This window comes from Mirounga angustirostris, unplaced genomic scaffold, assembly GCF_029215605.1.
Source record: "Mirounga angustirostris isolate CCGP_5_RB_7025 unplaced genomic scaffold, mMirAng1.0.hap1 SCAF_6, whole genome shotgun sequence".
Taxonomy (NCBI): Eukaryota; Metazoa; Chordata; class Mammalia; order Carnivora; family Phocidae; genus Mirounga; species Mirounga angustirostris.
Genome location: NW_026991714.1, coordinates 146,872,794 through 146,888,762, shown reverse-complemented (window position 1 = coordinate 146,888,762; position 15,969 = coordinate 146,872,794). Strand labels below are relative to the sequence as shown.

The window sequence follows — 15,969 nt, the reverse complement described above, 5'->3', positions numbered from 1 at the left end:
AAATGTCTGAGGTGAAGCAGCTCTGGTCCCTGAGAAGCCATGCTCGTGTTATCCATATATCTGCATACCCTCCCGTTAGAGGGAGGGGCGTGGGAGGAACATCTGCAGTGGGCCTGGGCCATGGGGGCCCTGTGGTTTCCGCCCCAGTGGGTGTGCTGAGCGCTCGGGTCGGCCGGAGCGTAGAGAGTAGCTGGCAGGACAGATGTGTACTCCTCAGACATTTGGTACGGAGTAAAGATTTACTGACTTGCCTTCACTGGAATAAGTGAAGCCACGTTGGAGAAGTTGGGGTGGGGGGGAAGAAAGTGTGGTGTTAGCAGGTGAGAGAACGTGAGTCCTTGGAGCCCGGGGGCCGCCCCGCGTCAGCCCCATGTTCCCACAGGCAGGCAGAGGATGGTGTATGAGGGAAAGGTGCAGCAGGGAGGTCATGTCGGAGTGGGCATTGGAAACGCACCAGGCAGAAATGAAGAAGGGATTTTTGAAAAACAAAAGATGAAGACTCACCCTCTCTGCAAGCAGAAAGCAGGAAGATTCAGTGTGGGAATTCACAACTCAGTTGTGTTAAAGAAAGAAGTTATGGGGTGACAGTGGAATCACGGGCCTGTCAAGCTGCAGTGTACCATCTCACCTGCTTTTATGGGTGCTCAGAATCCTCCAAATGAGGTGATTGGAAAAGTGCCACTGTGGTAGGTCTGTGACCTGACTCCATCCGATACAACTTGATGCCATCTTTGTTTTCGAAAATATAAAATATGCAGATATGTGCTTGAGTAGGCACAGAAAATTCCTGGAAGGCTATTTCAGCAACTGATAACGAAGGTCATCTTTGGGGAGCAGGACTTCCAGTTAGGACCACCAGAGAAACTGGGCAGGAAGACTCTCCATGCTGCATTTATTGTGGTGTTACGGTTCATCTTGTCTTATTGGTTGTTTATGTGATATAAGAAAAGAAATATCCCATGCTTTAGAAAATCTATCTGTAATGCAAAGAGTCCAGTAAAATATATTTGCAGAGGATTTATTGAAGGGAGGAAGGTTAGAAAGAAAGAGAAAGCAAGCAAGGAAGCAGACCCTTATCCTGATGCTTGTTCAAGGCTGGAAGGCAGGCATCATTCAGGACCATTGGAGGGGGGTCAGGACATGGCGTGGGGACAAAGACTGGCCTCAACTCCGGGTATAGTGGGGAAAAGTGGGGACTTATAGCCAAGGAGGAGTGGGGGTCAGGGGGTTGGAAATTACTGAGAAGACACATCGGGGTAAGTAGGTCGGGGTTTTGACCAACCGGACCTAGCAGGATTCTGGCTGAAGACAGGCTGGGGGGATTAGACATCTCCTGGGGGGCGGTGGGGGACCAGGAACCCACCACATATTGAGGGTGATCAGATAACAGAGGGTGGGGGATTCTGGCTAAACTGACCTAGCAGGATTCTTGCTGAAATTGGGCAATTTGGGGATGGATGTGGTCATCTACAAGGTGAGGCCTACTTGGGAAGAAGATTTAGAGGAGCCCCAGTAAAGTTTGGTCAAGGAGTGGCACCGCAGGAAGACATGGCACATCCATGTGGTGGGATCTGTGTGAACAGACCTATGGACAAACAGGGTTACAGGTGACTGCATGCATATGTGGGGGTGGTTTTTATATTGTGTTAAAAAATAAGTCCCTACTAATCTAGAAAGATACATCTTATAGTTTTTTTTTTTTAATGTTTGGAACGTCTGTGGAATGGGCAGGAATTTTTATGAGGAACTGTAATGTTGTAAGAGCAACAGATGTTCTTGTTGCCTCGGATGGGAGGGAGAGAGATATGAAGGAGCATAACATTTTCATGGCCTGTCTTCGCTCTTATACAGTTTCTGAGCTTTCAGGGAAAGCAGGGCAGCATGGTCAAGAGGCTGGAAAGAATAAAGAAAGTACTGGTGGCTTGTCTGGGGCCAGTGTAGACAAGTCTGAGTCCAAGAGATTGTGTGTGGCCCTGGCAGAGGTGGGGAGGTGTGAGAGGCGGTAGGAAGTGGCCCATCTACAAGGGAACAAAGAGAAATGGCAGGGTCCTGATGTACAAGATGAGATCGAGTGATTGCATGTTGATTGTAATTGTCATCCAAGGAGCATGATTTCTCATTCTCAGGTGGTAAAAATATCTATTTATTTTATTTACAGGTTATACTCTGACTATCTCTACTTCGCAAGTTCGAATAAATCTGCCGATGACTTTCATGAAAAAGTGACGGAAGCTCTGCAGCTGTTTGAAAATTGCATGCTCGATTATTCCTTGCGTGCCTGCGTCTACAACAACACGCTCAACAATGCCATGCCTGTGCGTATCCTGGAAGCCCGGCCCCCCTCAGAACAGGCGCCTTGGTGCTTATTATGCAGGTGGCATGGTGGATGGGATGGGAGCATAGAAACACAGAGAAGCATTTGAATGTGCAGACGCCTCTCCCCACGCCCCTGAGTGGTGGCTAATGCACACACAAACATGCACGGACGTAAAAACTGTAAAGGGATGGGCCCTTCCAGCTGGCACCAGGCTTTCTTCCCTGCTGATCTCCCTGGTACAATACTCTCTCCTCCCTCTGCAGGGAATGAGGGTGCATTTAGGAAGATTACCATGTAATGAGGCTCAGAAAACGCACCCTGCAATTAGGATTGGCAGACATGGGGACCCAACTCTCAAACAGTCTTAAGCATGTTCTCCAGTGGTGGATTGTTCTGGTGGTTTAAAATATTGCCCACTGGTGACTTCCAGTGTCTTCGGCAGAGCCTGAATGGAAAAATATTTTCCCTTGATCTCTTTTCTTTCCTCTTGTTTGCCTTCCGGAATATAGCTATACATTCTTGCCTTGTTTTATGCAAAAGAAGCAGCTGGTGGTGAATTCAGCACACTTTGGCTAAGGGTGGTTTTCTGCTGCACAGCTCTGGGTTGTGTGAGTGCCTTTACAGTACGTTTGTGCAGCAAGAAAGCCTTTCTGTCCCGGGGTGTGGTTCACGAGCGCTGCTCTGTGGAGCGCATCATGTGGTAAGGCAGACAGATGTGCTGGAGGTAGAGGCTGGGAACCCCCTGGGCGTGGGGAGTTCAAGGTCAGGGGGTTTCATACCCTTTCTTTTTTTTTTTTTTAAATCTTATTTATTTATTTATTCATGAAAGTCAGAGAGAGAGGCAGAGGCAGAGGGAGAGAAGCAGGCTCCCCGCCTAGCAGGGAGCCCGATGCGGGACTCGATCCCAGGATCCTGGGATCATGACCTGAGCCGAAGGCAGACGCTTAACCGTCTGAGCCACCCAGGCGCCCCGGTTTCATACCCTTTCTTGTTATCGAGGTCATCCTCTCTGGAAGGCAGGGTACTAGTTCTGGCAGGATGCATCGGGCAACGAGTTGGATTGAGGCTCTCCTGCCAGAGTTTTTAGTTTGTCAGAGAAGCTGCAGACAAGGGCACAGATCCGTACAGAATCTGGCGGGGGGTGTAGGGTAGAGGAGTGGCCTGTGGAGCCAGACAGTGCAGTTCCCAGCCTGGGCATTTACTAGCCGCATGACTCGGAGCAGTTGTTTCAGCTTCTCTGAGACTCAATGGCTTCTTCATAAAATGGAGTGATACCACTGCTTTACCAGGCTTTTGTAAGGATCAGAGCGATAGTTCATTCACATGGAGGGGAGAAATAAATAATCCTTTTCTTCTAGCCATCATAGAGTCATTGGTTGGGGCCCCATAAATTAGACTGACAAAAGACATTCACAAGAGAAAAAAACCCCACAAGTTTATTAACGTGTGTGTTGCAGATACACACATCCCTGACGAGTAACTCAGAGGGATGGTTAGAACTCAGGCTTATATAATGTCTTAACAGGAGAACAATATATTTGTAGAGAGGTGACCAGACAAAGGGAAAGGACTTTGAGTTTCTAGGGCAACAAATTGTGAGAAGGCGAATAAACGTATGAGGAACTAATGGCTGGTAAGGGCGAGTTTTAGTGAGGTTTGTTACGTCAGATCCTTGGTGCTATTTTAAGGCTGACAAAGGTCTAGAGTTGTCTGCAGTGATAAACTTTGGTCCATCCTGGTGGAGAGAGGGGTACCCTTACAAATTTAGGTACTGCTTGTAGGCAAATGGGGTGAGGGCAGAGAGATTTTCTTATATCTGTGTTTCTTCTCAGTTGCTTTCAGCTCAAAACAATCCTTATACCAAAGTGGTATATTTCAGGGCAGCGTATTCTGCCACCCTTCACGTGCATTCATTGTCTCGCTGTGTCTGTGCCTGGCACCTGGGCTGGGACTGCAGCCGTGGCAGGACAGGCATGTCCTTGGGTCCCGGTGCAGCCCCAGCTCTAGCAGCGTGAGTGACATAGAGGCTGGGATAGAAGCTGTGGCCCCCAGCAGAGGCCACCTGGACACGGCATCAGGGGGACTTCCTAAGAGAGGTAACGTTTGAGCTGAGGCCTAAAGGATAAGTCTCCCGGGGACATGGAGATAGTGAGATGTCCAGGTGAGGGGAGCAGGATGTGCAAAGGCCGAGGGGTGAGCATGGAGGGTATTTGCTACAGCCACTACAGCACGTGGTTGTGTGGGTGGTGGGGTGATGGCATGATCCTGCATCACCGAGGATGTGGTGAGCCTTGGAGGTCTGGACTTCATCCTGAGGGAGAGATGAGGGAGATGGGTCCCCAGAAGGGCTTAAGGAAAGGATAGTTGTAGCAGTTCTGCATTTGAGAAAGATGCCTGGTGTCCGGGGTCCTCAAGGGTGGGAGGGGGCCTGTCTCCCAGAGACAGGGAGGCCAGGGTTGGGGTGGGATGGGATTTCTAGAAGAGAACTGGTGGCGGAGTCAGGGTAGGAGAGGATGGAGCTTTCTAGAAACAATTAGGAACAGTGGAAAGGATGTGCAGATGGATTAGATGAGGTGGTGGGATCAGAGGGGAAACCACGTGTTTTCTGGCTGACGTGCCAAGTACACTATTTGCTTCAAGATGGCTCTGGCCCTTAGCTGTTGCTTTTTATTATGATTATTTATGACCATGAGGGTCATCCATGCAGGGCCTGCTGGAGAGAAGAGCCACTTCCCAGAGACATTTCCTGAAAACTCGTAGGCGTGGAGTGAAATGGGGACTGACCTCACTCACAGCTGAGACTCGACTCGTCTCCAAGGGCATACACTGGGTGCCCATTCTGTGCTCAACACCGTGCTCAGTGCTAAGAAACCCCAGCCAGGGCGTGGCCTGGAAGGGAGGGAGGGCACGAGGCAGGACAGGGAGAGTAGAGGTGACTCATCCAGCCAGCGTGTTTCAGAGAAGGTGCTGGAACCATCCTGTCCCAGTGCCGTGTAGCACACTATCGAGAGACTAGATGGTTACTCAGAGTCCAGTAATTTGGAACAGAGAGGCCCGAAGGGGCTGCACGGCCTGACACCAGCAAGAAGTGCAGGTAGACTCTTGGTTTTATTATTGTTATCGTAGAATGTAAAGTATGCGGAAGCAGGGAGGGAAAAACAACTCAAGAAAGCTGTCACGTGAGGGGCAGCCGGGAACCGTGTATAAGACTGTTAGCATGGATTCTAGTGAGGTCTTAAAGGGGGCTGTGGCGGTTGGGAGAACTGAGCTCAGCAAGCCTCTGGGTCTTCTTGTCATCACTGTTCTCAGCGCAGACCGATGACGGGAAGAATTGGCTTTTGCCACACGCATAGAGCTGTTGTCATTTATGTGTGTTCCTGTTCTTATTGTCTCTTTTGCCCACTGAGGTCTTGTGCTCCCACGTCCCAGGCTGCGTGACTACTGAGTTCTCTCTTGAGGAGATTATCTAGCAGACACTCTGAAAGGGAGGCATAGGTGTGGGCTTTACTTCCAGGGCCTTCTACGAGGAAGCGCTTATGCATGCTGGATTTGGATGGGCAAGGCCAGGCAGTGCCAGGTGGAGCTCCTGACTGGAGGTACAGCTTATTTCAGGGGCTTCACATTGTGTGTCTCTCACGGAAGAATGAGCGTCTGACATAAATGTGATACAAAGTGGACGTCTGTGCTGCCGGGCACTCTGCACGCCACCGCCCCCCCTCCCCCCCCCCCCCGAGCTTGCCGGGCCTCCAGCCCCTTGGCACCTTTGCCAGTGAGATCGGGATGATGGATCTCACTTTGGTTCACTCCCAATGCTGCACCAGGTGCTGTCTTGAGCTTTTCTGGTACATCATGTTCTGTCCTCCATGCTGCCCTGAAATCCATGCCCATTTTACAGATGAGGACACTGAGGCTCACAGACATTAACTCTCCCACCCAGAGACTTAGAGCTGGTAACAGGCCTCGTGTTCGTCCCAGGTCCTGTGGCCTTGCAGACTCGAGGCATGTCCACCTTAGCTGGCTATCTGCAAAAGCAAAGGTCTGAACTGGCTTTTTTCATTTAGTCTCAGGTTTTGCTGAGGTTGACGAGATGATGGCTTAACAGACACCTCTGGTCAGAGAGAGATGCCCAGGGGCAGGATGGGTAGATAGGACGGGGGTGGTGGGCGTCACAGATCGCAGATTCGGCCCCTGGCCAGTTCCTGCTTAGCAGGAAGAGCCAGGCTGTCAGGAGCAGTGGGAAACCCTGCTTTGAGGGGGGAATCATCAATTCTGGGATGAGGGAAGCAGATTTCCCTCCAGCTGTGAGTCCCAGCTCAACCACAGCACAGGCAGGACGATCTTTTTCAAACATAGGTGGACCTTGGTACTACCCTTCTGCAGACGTTCACTGCCTTCCCATGGCACCAGAAGGCATGAGCCAGCCCGGCCTCCTCCCCACCTGCCCCCCCACACACTGTTCTGCAGCCACACACTCTCCTCCTAGGTCTTCAGGCCAGCTTCTTGCCTCAGAGCCGGGGTTTGCAAAGCATGTTCCTGGACCAGCAGCATCAGCGTCCCCTGGGAACTTGTCAGAAATGCAAACTGGTCAGGCTGACCCTAGACCCCAGAAACGAGCACCTTGGGGGTGGGCCCATCAATATATCTAACAGCCCCCTCCAGGCAGATCTGTTGTCCCCTTGGGTTGGAGAAACAGGTTCTAGTGCCTTTTCCCACTTCCTTCTCCTGGGTGTGGCAGGGCTTCTCATTCTTCGGGTCTTACTTTCCTCTGACCTCTGTTCTCTGTCCCCACCCTGCTTGTTTCCCTGTAGCATGGGCCACAGCCGGTGGTTCCAGATGTTGGTTTCTTCAGCAGCTTAGCTCTGTGTCCCCCACGAGCCTCCAGGCTCCAGGAGGCCAGGAGCCATGTCGGTTACATGGCAGTACATCTCCATTGGCTTGGGGGGCACCTGGCATGCCACACGCACTCGATTATTTGCAGAATGAACAAACGAGTTTTCGACACTAGCAGATAGTAGATGGGTTGGGTGGGGAGCTCCACCTGAACCCCCGATTGGGAACGGAGAGGCTTGGCATGGCGCCTGTCTGGGAAGAGCCCTGTACCCACCCTTCCTTTGCTCTGTCCCCACGTGGGGGAAAAGTCCCGGTGGCAGGGACCCTGGCACCAGCTTCTCCTACGTGTGGTGCTCCCAGCTGACCCCGGGCCGGCCCCACCCCTTCCTGGGCTTCCCTTTCTCCATCAAGAGTCGGCTGGGGCAGATCACTGCAAAGAATTCTCTCAGCTCTGATGTTTTGTAATTTTAAATCTATCAGACTCTTCTCCTAAATACCGTTTTTATCTTTAGTCCATTTTGATTCTCCGGCCTCTGCGGGGGGAAGGCAAAGAAGAACAGTTCTGAGGGGGACTGTCCTAGGTGTGTCTTAATGGCTCCCAGCTGTGGTAGTGATGTTGCGTGCACCAGAGAGCGTCACTTGGGGCGGCCAGAGTTTTCCTGCAGTGGTAAGAGGGCAGGCGAGTCAGAAGAGGGGGTGTTCAAGGGGACCCGGGAGCCTGCAGCTGTGGGAGCCAGCCTACCTCCCTTCCCCAGACCCCCCTCCCCCGCTGGGGCCATCGCCGCCTGTGAGGGAAGACCCCACTGCAGGAGGGCCTCGGCCAGCAGGTCTTCCTCTTCCTGGGAGCAGGGGGGGGCCCTGCCCACAATGGGCACAAACAGGCTTGCAGAGAAATAGTCTGTCACCTGTGGCCAGGTCAGGAGTGGGTTCCCAGTGATGATACAGGGCCCCGCCCTGTCACCAACACCAGTTTCTTTAATTCTAGGAAGTTCTCAAGCCCCAAAGGCAGGTTCTCTAGAAGAGATGACCTTCATTAGGCTGAGGGAGGCGGTGAGCCTGACAGAGAATTGAAATGCCCTGTGAGGCTGATGGCTCGGGAAGGCCTGCTCATAACAGTCTGTCTGTGTTAGAGGCGACACACACAGGATTTCTGAGGCTGGCACATACTCATTTTCTCCGTGGCTTTGGCCCAGCTTGCAGTCTTCTTTACGGGTTGGTGCACAAGGAAGCGACAACCTGGGGGCTTGTGGCAGCTCATGAGTTTTGGAGACAGCTTATCCCCCTCACTGTTTTTCTTCCTCCGCATCCTCCCACATGATTAGAAAAATAATGAAATGGGAAAAGAATAGCGGGAGAGGAAATGAGGTAGTCGGAGCCTGGCTGGCCTTGTGCGGCAGGGGATGACGGAGGGGTCCGAGCCCTCGGCTTAAGGAGCGAGGCTCGGAGGGGGCACCTGGGGGCTGAACACACGCCAGACTTCGAACTTTCCACGCTGGGACAGCGGGCGGGCTGGGCATGGGACGGCATGGCCAGGCCACTGGCGGGGACACTTGGCACTGGTGGCAGGCGAGGGCTGGCTGCTCGGAGGCTGGACCGCAGCACAGGAGGCCGTGACAGGGGGCCTGCCGGGGGGGCTGGCGTGAAGCGAGGCAGAGGCAGCAGAGGGAAACATTTGGGAAGGCCACAGAGACAGAGCAGCAGACAGGAAGGGGAGCAGGGTCCCTAGGACTTGGGGAGGGTGGGAGAAGGAGCCTCAGGGCAGAAGGGGAGAGGGCTGTTCTCTCCTGAAACTCTGAAGAGCTTAGCAGCAACTGTGAAGTTAGCTGGGATGTGCCAAGACCGCTCTCACTTCGTTTGTAAGTCAGGGGTTCCCCAAAACACTTCTGGGGTTCAGTAAGTCACTGGAAGGAGTCATGGGGCACACTGAAGACTGTGGTACTTATGGTTACAATTTACAGCAGGGAAGGGGTACCTGTTAAAACCCGCGCAGGGAAGAAGCACACGATCTGCACGGAGCCTTGCCAACGAGGGAAGCCCAGCCAAGCCTTGGTGGCTAGACTATTTCCTGGGGCTCAGTCACATACCACCTTTACTGTCCAGCCCCTGCCGTAGGTCACACTGATCCTGTGTCACCCAAAGTCCCCGTCATAACTCATGCTGTTTACCGTGGGGTAGCCTGATGCCCTAGGCAAGCAAAGATACTTATCAGGTAGGACATCCTAGGGGACCTAGAGGTCACCTCCCAGGAGCCGAGGACAGGGGCCAGACTTGCCTCTGGGTAAGGTTAATTCTTCAGTGTGCAATCTTGCAGCTGGGTGTGAGAGAAGGCACAGGAGGATGGGGACCCCGGACATGTAGTGGCCACATCGTACACTGCTGTTTGGGTGTCCACACGGGCACCTGGTCACGGGTGTTAGGGTGGCCCCAGGCACTCGGCAGGTCACTCACCTGGCTCGTGCCCGAGGCATTTTGCATGGCCGTCGTGTGCTGGGGTAGGATCCGAAACAGCCAGGTCATTGTGCAAAGAATGTTCGCACTGTTCATGTGTGCGGTCTTGGCTTCTTCCTTCGCCCAAGTCTTCGTTCCAAAACGGGTCACGCCGCTAGCAACAGGGTCGTCAGGAGGATTCCATGCAACTCTGAGTAGGAACCTTTGGTGTGGGGAGCTCAGAACCCTCCATGAGGACTCAAGAATGCATGGTGTTTAAAATTCGTCCTTTGAAGGCAGCTGTTCACTCGGATAGCTCTTTTGGTGTTGGCTCGTGCGCATGCCGTAATACTTGGGGAAAAGTATTGGGGGGATAACTCCTGAAGTAACGCCTGCCTTCTTCTTTGGTTCTAGGTGAGGCTCCAGGTCGGTTTGTATGCTGTGTACCTTTTGGACTGGCTCACTGTCTTTAACAAAGAACAGTTCCTCATTCTTCGCTTGGAAGACCATGCATCCAACGTCAAATACACCATGCACAGGGTCTTCCAGTTTCTCAACCTCGGTAGGAATACCACGCGGGAGACAATGGAGCTGCCATGGGCCCTGTGCACCCGGGCCGCCCGAGGTGCTTGCTGAGTCACGTGCAGACTCCGTGCACTGGGCCGGGCCAGGCTGAGCTGGGCAGCTAGTTCAGTAGCTGTTTGCCAGGCACAGGGCCTGGTGCCGAGGTGGTGAGGGGGTCCCTCATCGGGGAGCTTTGAGTCCAGCAGAGGGAGAGGGGAAAGGCACAGCTCAAGTAACCAAGGAATGTGGGGGAAGGATAGTGCCCTCACCATAGGTTCGTACACATGACTTGGGGTCCCAGCTGCTGAAGGTTGGAATGGAAGGCTTCATGGAAGGAATGGTCTGTGAGCTGAGCCTTGGGGAGGGGTGAGATGTCAGTGTGTGGCTGGAACAATCCTGCGGAGGCCCAGGCTTGGAGGAGGGAATGGACTGGTCATCGCATCGTTTCAGGTTTTTAGGGACCCCTGGAGTCGGGGCCACGTAGCTGAGTGGCACGTTGGGGTAGGTCTGCTGCTCCTGGGCATGGCGATGGCCAGTAGGGGTGGGAATGTGGACATGGAGTGCTGCCCATGTGGATGGGCACCCCTGGACTGCTTGTTGAAAGTCTAGAGCAGAGTTCAGATTCCTTCCCAGGACTCCTCCCATGGCCCCGTCTAATGATCTGGCCTGGGAATTTTGTTGGTGGAATATTTTTTGAAGTATATTTGCCCGCCACTGGTCTTGGACCCTTTTGTCATGGGTGAGCTGGTGATATGAGGGAGTGTGATTACTTTTCCCTTTGAGGGCCCAGAACCATTTTTCTTTGATTTGGCCACTGGTGGATTCTGTTGGATTGATGAGCTTGTCTTTAGTCCCTGAGACAGTGAAGACCAGTTCTGTTCCTTCTATTACATCTAACCCAAGGACACTGGAATAGGGTTTTCTGTGTAAAGGCTCAGGACTTTGGCCAAATCCCGAGAGCCTGAGCAGTGATCCGGTTGGTTAAGCCAATGAGAGGCCTGTGGTTCAGAGGGCTGGGATAGGGGTGGCTGGCTTGTTTCCGGCCCTCTCTCCCCACTGATCCCCTTGCTGCAGGCGGAGGTTCAGCTCATGGGGTCTCTGAGCATAGGTGGCCTCCCCCTGGCCCCCATGGCCACCATACAGCACAATACGGAAGGTGAAATATGGCCCAGCCACAGGCCCTTTGCGTCAGCAGCCTGAAGCAGAAATGACACTGGCAGAATTCCAGCAGGCTGGTTAGCAGGAAAATCTAAGCACACGGACCGTGTCAGGCAGGTCGGACGGTTATCCAGGGACAGGCTGACGGCCACGAGAGCCAGCCCTTTGTGGCGATGTGGCCACAAAAGCAGGACGTGAGGCTTGGGTGAGGCTGCATCCCCCAGGTCCTGCCGCACTTCCGAGGGCAGGTGTGCAACCCCAGGCTGGAGAGTCCCTGCTCGTTCATGAGGGCACTTCCGCTTTCCACCCCCAGCAATTCCAGGAGGGGTCCAGCCAAAGAATTTTCATCTCCCAGCACTTCAGGGGAGCTCCTATCTCAACACGAAGCATGACTGGGAGTTTCGCACAGTTCCTTCCTGCCATGCCTCCGGCCTCATGGGAGTTTTTCTCTGTGTTCCAGGGCCCTTAGGTGAGAAACAAGAGACCCTGATGACAAAGAGCCCCGCATCCAACGCGCGGCGCCCCGAGGACCGGAACCTGGGGCCCATGTGGCCGGTCACCCAGAGGATCCTGCAGGACTTCTATGGGCCCTTCAACACTAGGCTGGCGCAGGTGCTCGCCGACGAGGCATTCGCCTGGAGGAAGACCTGAGGGCCGAGCTCCTGCGGCGGGTTCCACTGTACCATGATGGAAGAGTCTCTTTGGGGGTGGGGGGCCCTTTTACTCACAGCGTGGAGAAAACCCTGAGATTCTTCTTCCCCTCCCAGGCACGTGTTTAGTATAAGCATTTGTGGTGTGAAATAACCTGGCAACTGACCCTTCACGGAGCTCCCCAATCCAAGGCCACTGGAAACTCCACTTGGGAAACTGATCCCTCCTACACCAGAGCAGCCAGGCTGCAGGGGTGAGGCGGGCGGCGCCAGGCACGGGGGTTCAGGGGAGGCGTGGCTGGGGGCTGATGATGCTGGGATCCGATTGAGCACACTGGAGGTCACGCTACGATGTTGGAGGTCATGTCACCATGCCGGAGGTCACGTCACCACGCTGGAGGTCATGCTACCACATCAGAGGTCACGTCACCATGCTGGAGGTCATGCCACCATGCCAAAGCTCATGTCACCACGCTGGAGGTCATGTCACCATGTCGGAGGTCATGCTACCACGTCAGAGGTCACATCACCACACTGGAGATCATGTCACGATGCTAGAGGTCATGCCCCCATGCCAGCGGTCACGTCACCATGCTAGAGGTCATGTCACCACGCTGGAGGTCATGTCACCACGCTGGAGGTCAAGTCACCACGCTAGAGGTCACGTCACCACGCTGGAGGTCACGTCACCATGCTAGAGGTCATGTCACCACACTGGAAGTCATGCCCCCATGCTGGAGGTCATGCCCCCATGCTAGAGGTCACGCCACCATTCTAGAGGTCATGTCACCATTCTAGAGGTCATGCCACATGCTGGAGTCACGTCACCGTGCTGGAGGTCATGCCCCATGCTAGAGGTCACTTATACTTCCATTCAGTTCTGAAACACAATTCAGATCAATACCTTCATTTGGGCAGAGAATGGAGGCTCTTTCCTTTCTTCCTTTTACTCCGAAGTCCACCCTTTATTCTCTTCAGATGTAAACCCTGTTCACTTCACTTGTATGAGAGAGAAAAAACAGTCGAATTTTGGCAGCCCATTGGTTTCTCGGACCGTCTCCCATTCTGTCCTTGCTTTTCTTAGGTTTAACTAGAAAATGGATGTTTAAAACCGCTTTCTGCATTTCGTTAGGCATAGCTCTCTCTTCTGCCTCTTAACGTGTTTCCTCCAGAGCTTATTCAGTTTATAATTGGAAGGGAAGTTTTTGCTGTTAATGCCAGACTGAGCGACTTCCAGGAACTGAACTCTTCATGGGAAATCTGGGTATCTTGGACCCTCCTCATGCACTCAAGGTCACTACCAGGCCTGGAGGGTGTTTTAAGTTTTAGTTCTGGCCACAGACACATTCCGGTGCTCTGCCTTCCCACATTCTCCACCACGTGTGGCCAGAGGCCCTTACTGTGTTCACAGACTACAAGATGCTTGTGTTCTGTTTCAGAAACACAGTGAGTGAGCTATACATGGGCCATGCATGGTATGCTGGGATTCTTAATGGAAATTTCTAGGCTCCTCTGCAACTTGGTTTCCCAATAGATGGACTAAAGGTCTCATCATTTCTTGGAAGTGAAGGGGAGAGATTGAAGAGGACAGTGGAGCACACTCGGCACCCAGCCCCAGGTGGGACCTCGATGAGACTTCGCCCTGGAGGGTTTCCAAGGGAAGCTTCCTGCGAACCAGAGCCCTCCGGTCAAGGTCCCTTAACGCCAAAGTCAGAAAGTGCAGGTGTCTTCGTGTCCAGCCATCGCTCGCAGACGTGCAGGTTCGCTCAGCTGTCCAGCCCTGGCACCACTATCTTTCTGCCATCAGGAGGTGGGACGCGCAGCCCGTCTGACGGCATGCAGAGGGCCATCGGTATGGACGGCTGAGCCGTCTCTGCTCCCAAAGGGGCTGTGTGCCCTGAGACCCGCTTTGTGAGACAGTGCCCCCTTTCCCTTTCCCTCAAGCCAGCAGGTGGAGCGGGGCCGGCGGGGGAGTCTGGCCTGAGCCCGGGGGCTGCAGGGAGATACCACTCCGCGTGCATGTGTACCTATCTGCAGTGGATGGTGTGTGCGTGCGCGTGGGTGCCTTTTCTGAGTGGGCTCCCTTCCGGGTCTGTTGCTGATGAGGCGCCTCCGCTCCGGACACAGCCTTCTTGTGGATTAATTTCTCTGCCTACGAACTTGTCATTTCCAGTACACATTTTGCTATTCTACTCCAACCATGACGACGACAAAGGATTTTTCCTACGCACTCCTATGCATGTGAATAACGTGTAGTGTAATTCTGCTTCTTACAGAAGTATTACCGGAGGTGTTATTTCCAATATTATTTGGTTTATTCTACAAATCTTTTTGTATATGCAGGCCCAGCCCTTCGTGCCCATCCGTGCCATCCAGTTCCTCTCAAGGGGCCTTTCTCTGGAGGGCGTATCTGTCACCTCTGCCTTGTCGCGTTCAGGCCCGGTTCTCGTTGGCGGCCCGGGCACCGTTCCAGACGGCGGCCCTCGAACCTGTCGTCCAAAACCAAAGTGAAAGGGAGCATTTCTCATGACCTGGTATTGAAGTGACTTTGTGTCCCCAAAGCCGCGTGTCGGACTGTATTCCGTTGTACACCCTAAGTAGTAGCAGGGGTGTTCGTGAGCCGTGGGCACGCTGTATTTGTATTCATATTTAACAGTAAATGTGGACCCTGTGACCCGTCCCGGGAGCGCATGCCATTCCTCGCCCTCCTGAGCACCTGTGGTAGGTTCCGCATGGCGTCTGCCACGTACAAATGAGTCTGGGAAATCGTTCAGGGTCTAACCTGTGGGCTCTCTGCGTGCACTGGGTGAGGGGGCCTCCTGCATATGGGGACGGAGAGAGAAGAGCAGAGAAAAAAGGGCTCTGACGTGACCAGTGACTCCCCACGAGCGGCCTGCCTCACATGGGTGTGTGCGTGTGAAGATGGACTTCTGTGAAGAAGGTTGGGGTGACTGATCACAGGCCCTGCTCCTCCCAGAGGCTGCGCTCAGCCTGGCTGCTTCCCTCATTCCTGGGGCCAGGCCTGGCCCCGGGGGCAGTGAGTTGGAGACTTCTGGTGTCACTGGGTGTGTGTCACTGTCCTAGATACTCGGGGTCCCCTGGCTGCACTGGGATGGAGGAGATGGGGTCTCAAGTTTGGGGTTCTGGAGGCCTGGGTGATCCTGGGGCCACTGTGGCCCATGGTTTGGTCCCCTAGTTCTGCAAAGAACCCCCCTGGGGAGAGTCTCTCTCCCAGCACTGCCCCCCCCATAGTGGTGTGTTGTGTAGGGGGCCAGTGAGTCCAGGCCTGGAAAGAGGAGGAACCCCATCTCTTGATGAGGGAGCCAGGAACAGCTTGGCTCAGCAGAAAAAATGGGCCTGAGAGGAGAAAGGGGGGTGGGTGGGACATGAGGGGCAGATTGGACGGGTGAGTCTGGAGGGTTGTTTGAGTCCCTGTCCCAGGAGACTTTCCGGAAACCCTCTCTCCTGTGTGGACACCCACCCCTACTCAGGAACCAGCTCGTAGGGAACATACTGATGCAGGTCATCTGCATCTTAACGTGAACCTCCCTTTGGAACGACCTCTTCCCAAGCGCCCCTATTTGGGAACCAAAGCAAAGGCTGTGCTCTGGAGGAATTTCGGGCCTCAGCCAGCAGGGAGGGAGAGAGGTCTCAGGTGTAGGCGGGTATTACCCTGTTGCTCCAGAAATCTCACCCTCTGGGTAGCCACTCTGCTTGTGGGTGAGGCAGATCCTGTTAAGACTTGCAAGAAGAATCACCTTCCCAGGACCCCCCAGGGCCAGGCTCCTGCCCAGCAGCCGGGAGAGGGCAGGGCCCCAGCAGCATGAGCAGCAGAGGCCCTGGGGACCTGGATTAGTACCCCTCCTCTGCTGGAGCACATTATGCCAGATTTAGCGCCTTAAAACAACACAAGTTGATCATCTGGCAATGCTGGAGATCAGAAATCCAAAATCAGTCTCATGGGGCTAAGGCCAAGGTGTGGGCTCTGATCCTTCTGCAGATGCTTCTGGGGGCCTCCCCTTT

At 53.8% G+C, this 15,969-nt stretch overlaps 1 protein-coding gene across 5 annotated transcripts in view; it reads left to right on the top strand.

The window, feature by feature from the left end:
• The window catches only part of CHST15 (carbohydrate sulfotransferase 15), a 78,614-nt gene extending 63,994 nt beyond the window's left edge, over positions 1-14,620 (top strand). For all 5 annotated transcript variants that reach the window (XM_054508449.2, XM_064595410.1, XM_054508450.2 and 2 more), the window contains exons 6-8: positions 2,159-2,315; positions 9,989-10,136; positions 11,757-14,620. In XM_054508449.2, coding sequence (XP_054364424.1) covers positions 2,159-2,315; positions 9,989-10,136; positions 11,757-11,947 — 496 coding nt within the window. In that variant the 3' untranslated portion in view covers positions 11,948-14,620. The remainder of the gene's footprint in view (positions 1-2,158; positions 2,316-9,988; positions 10,137-11,756) is intronic.
• The last annotated feature ends 1,349 nt before the right edge of the window (positions 14,621-15,969 follow it).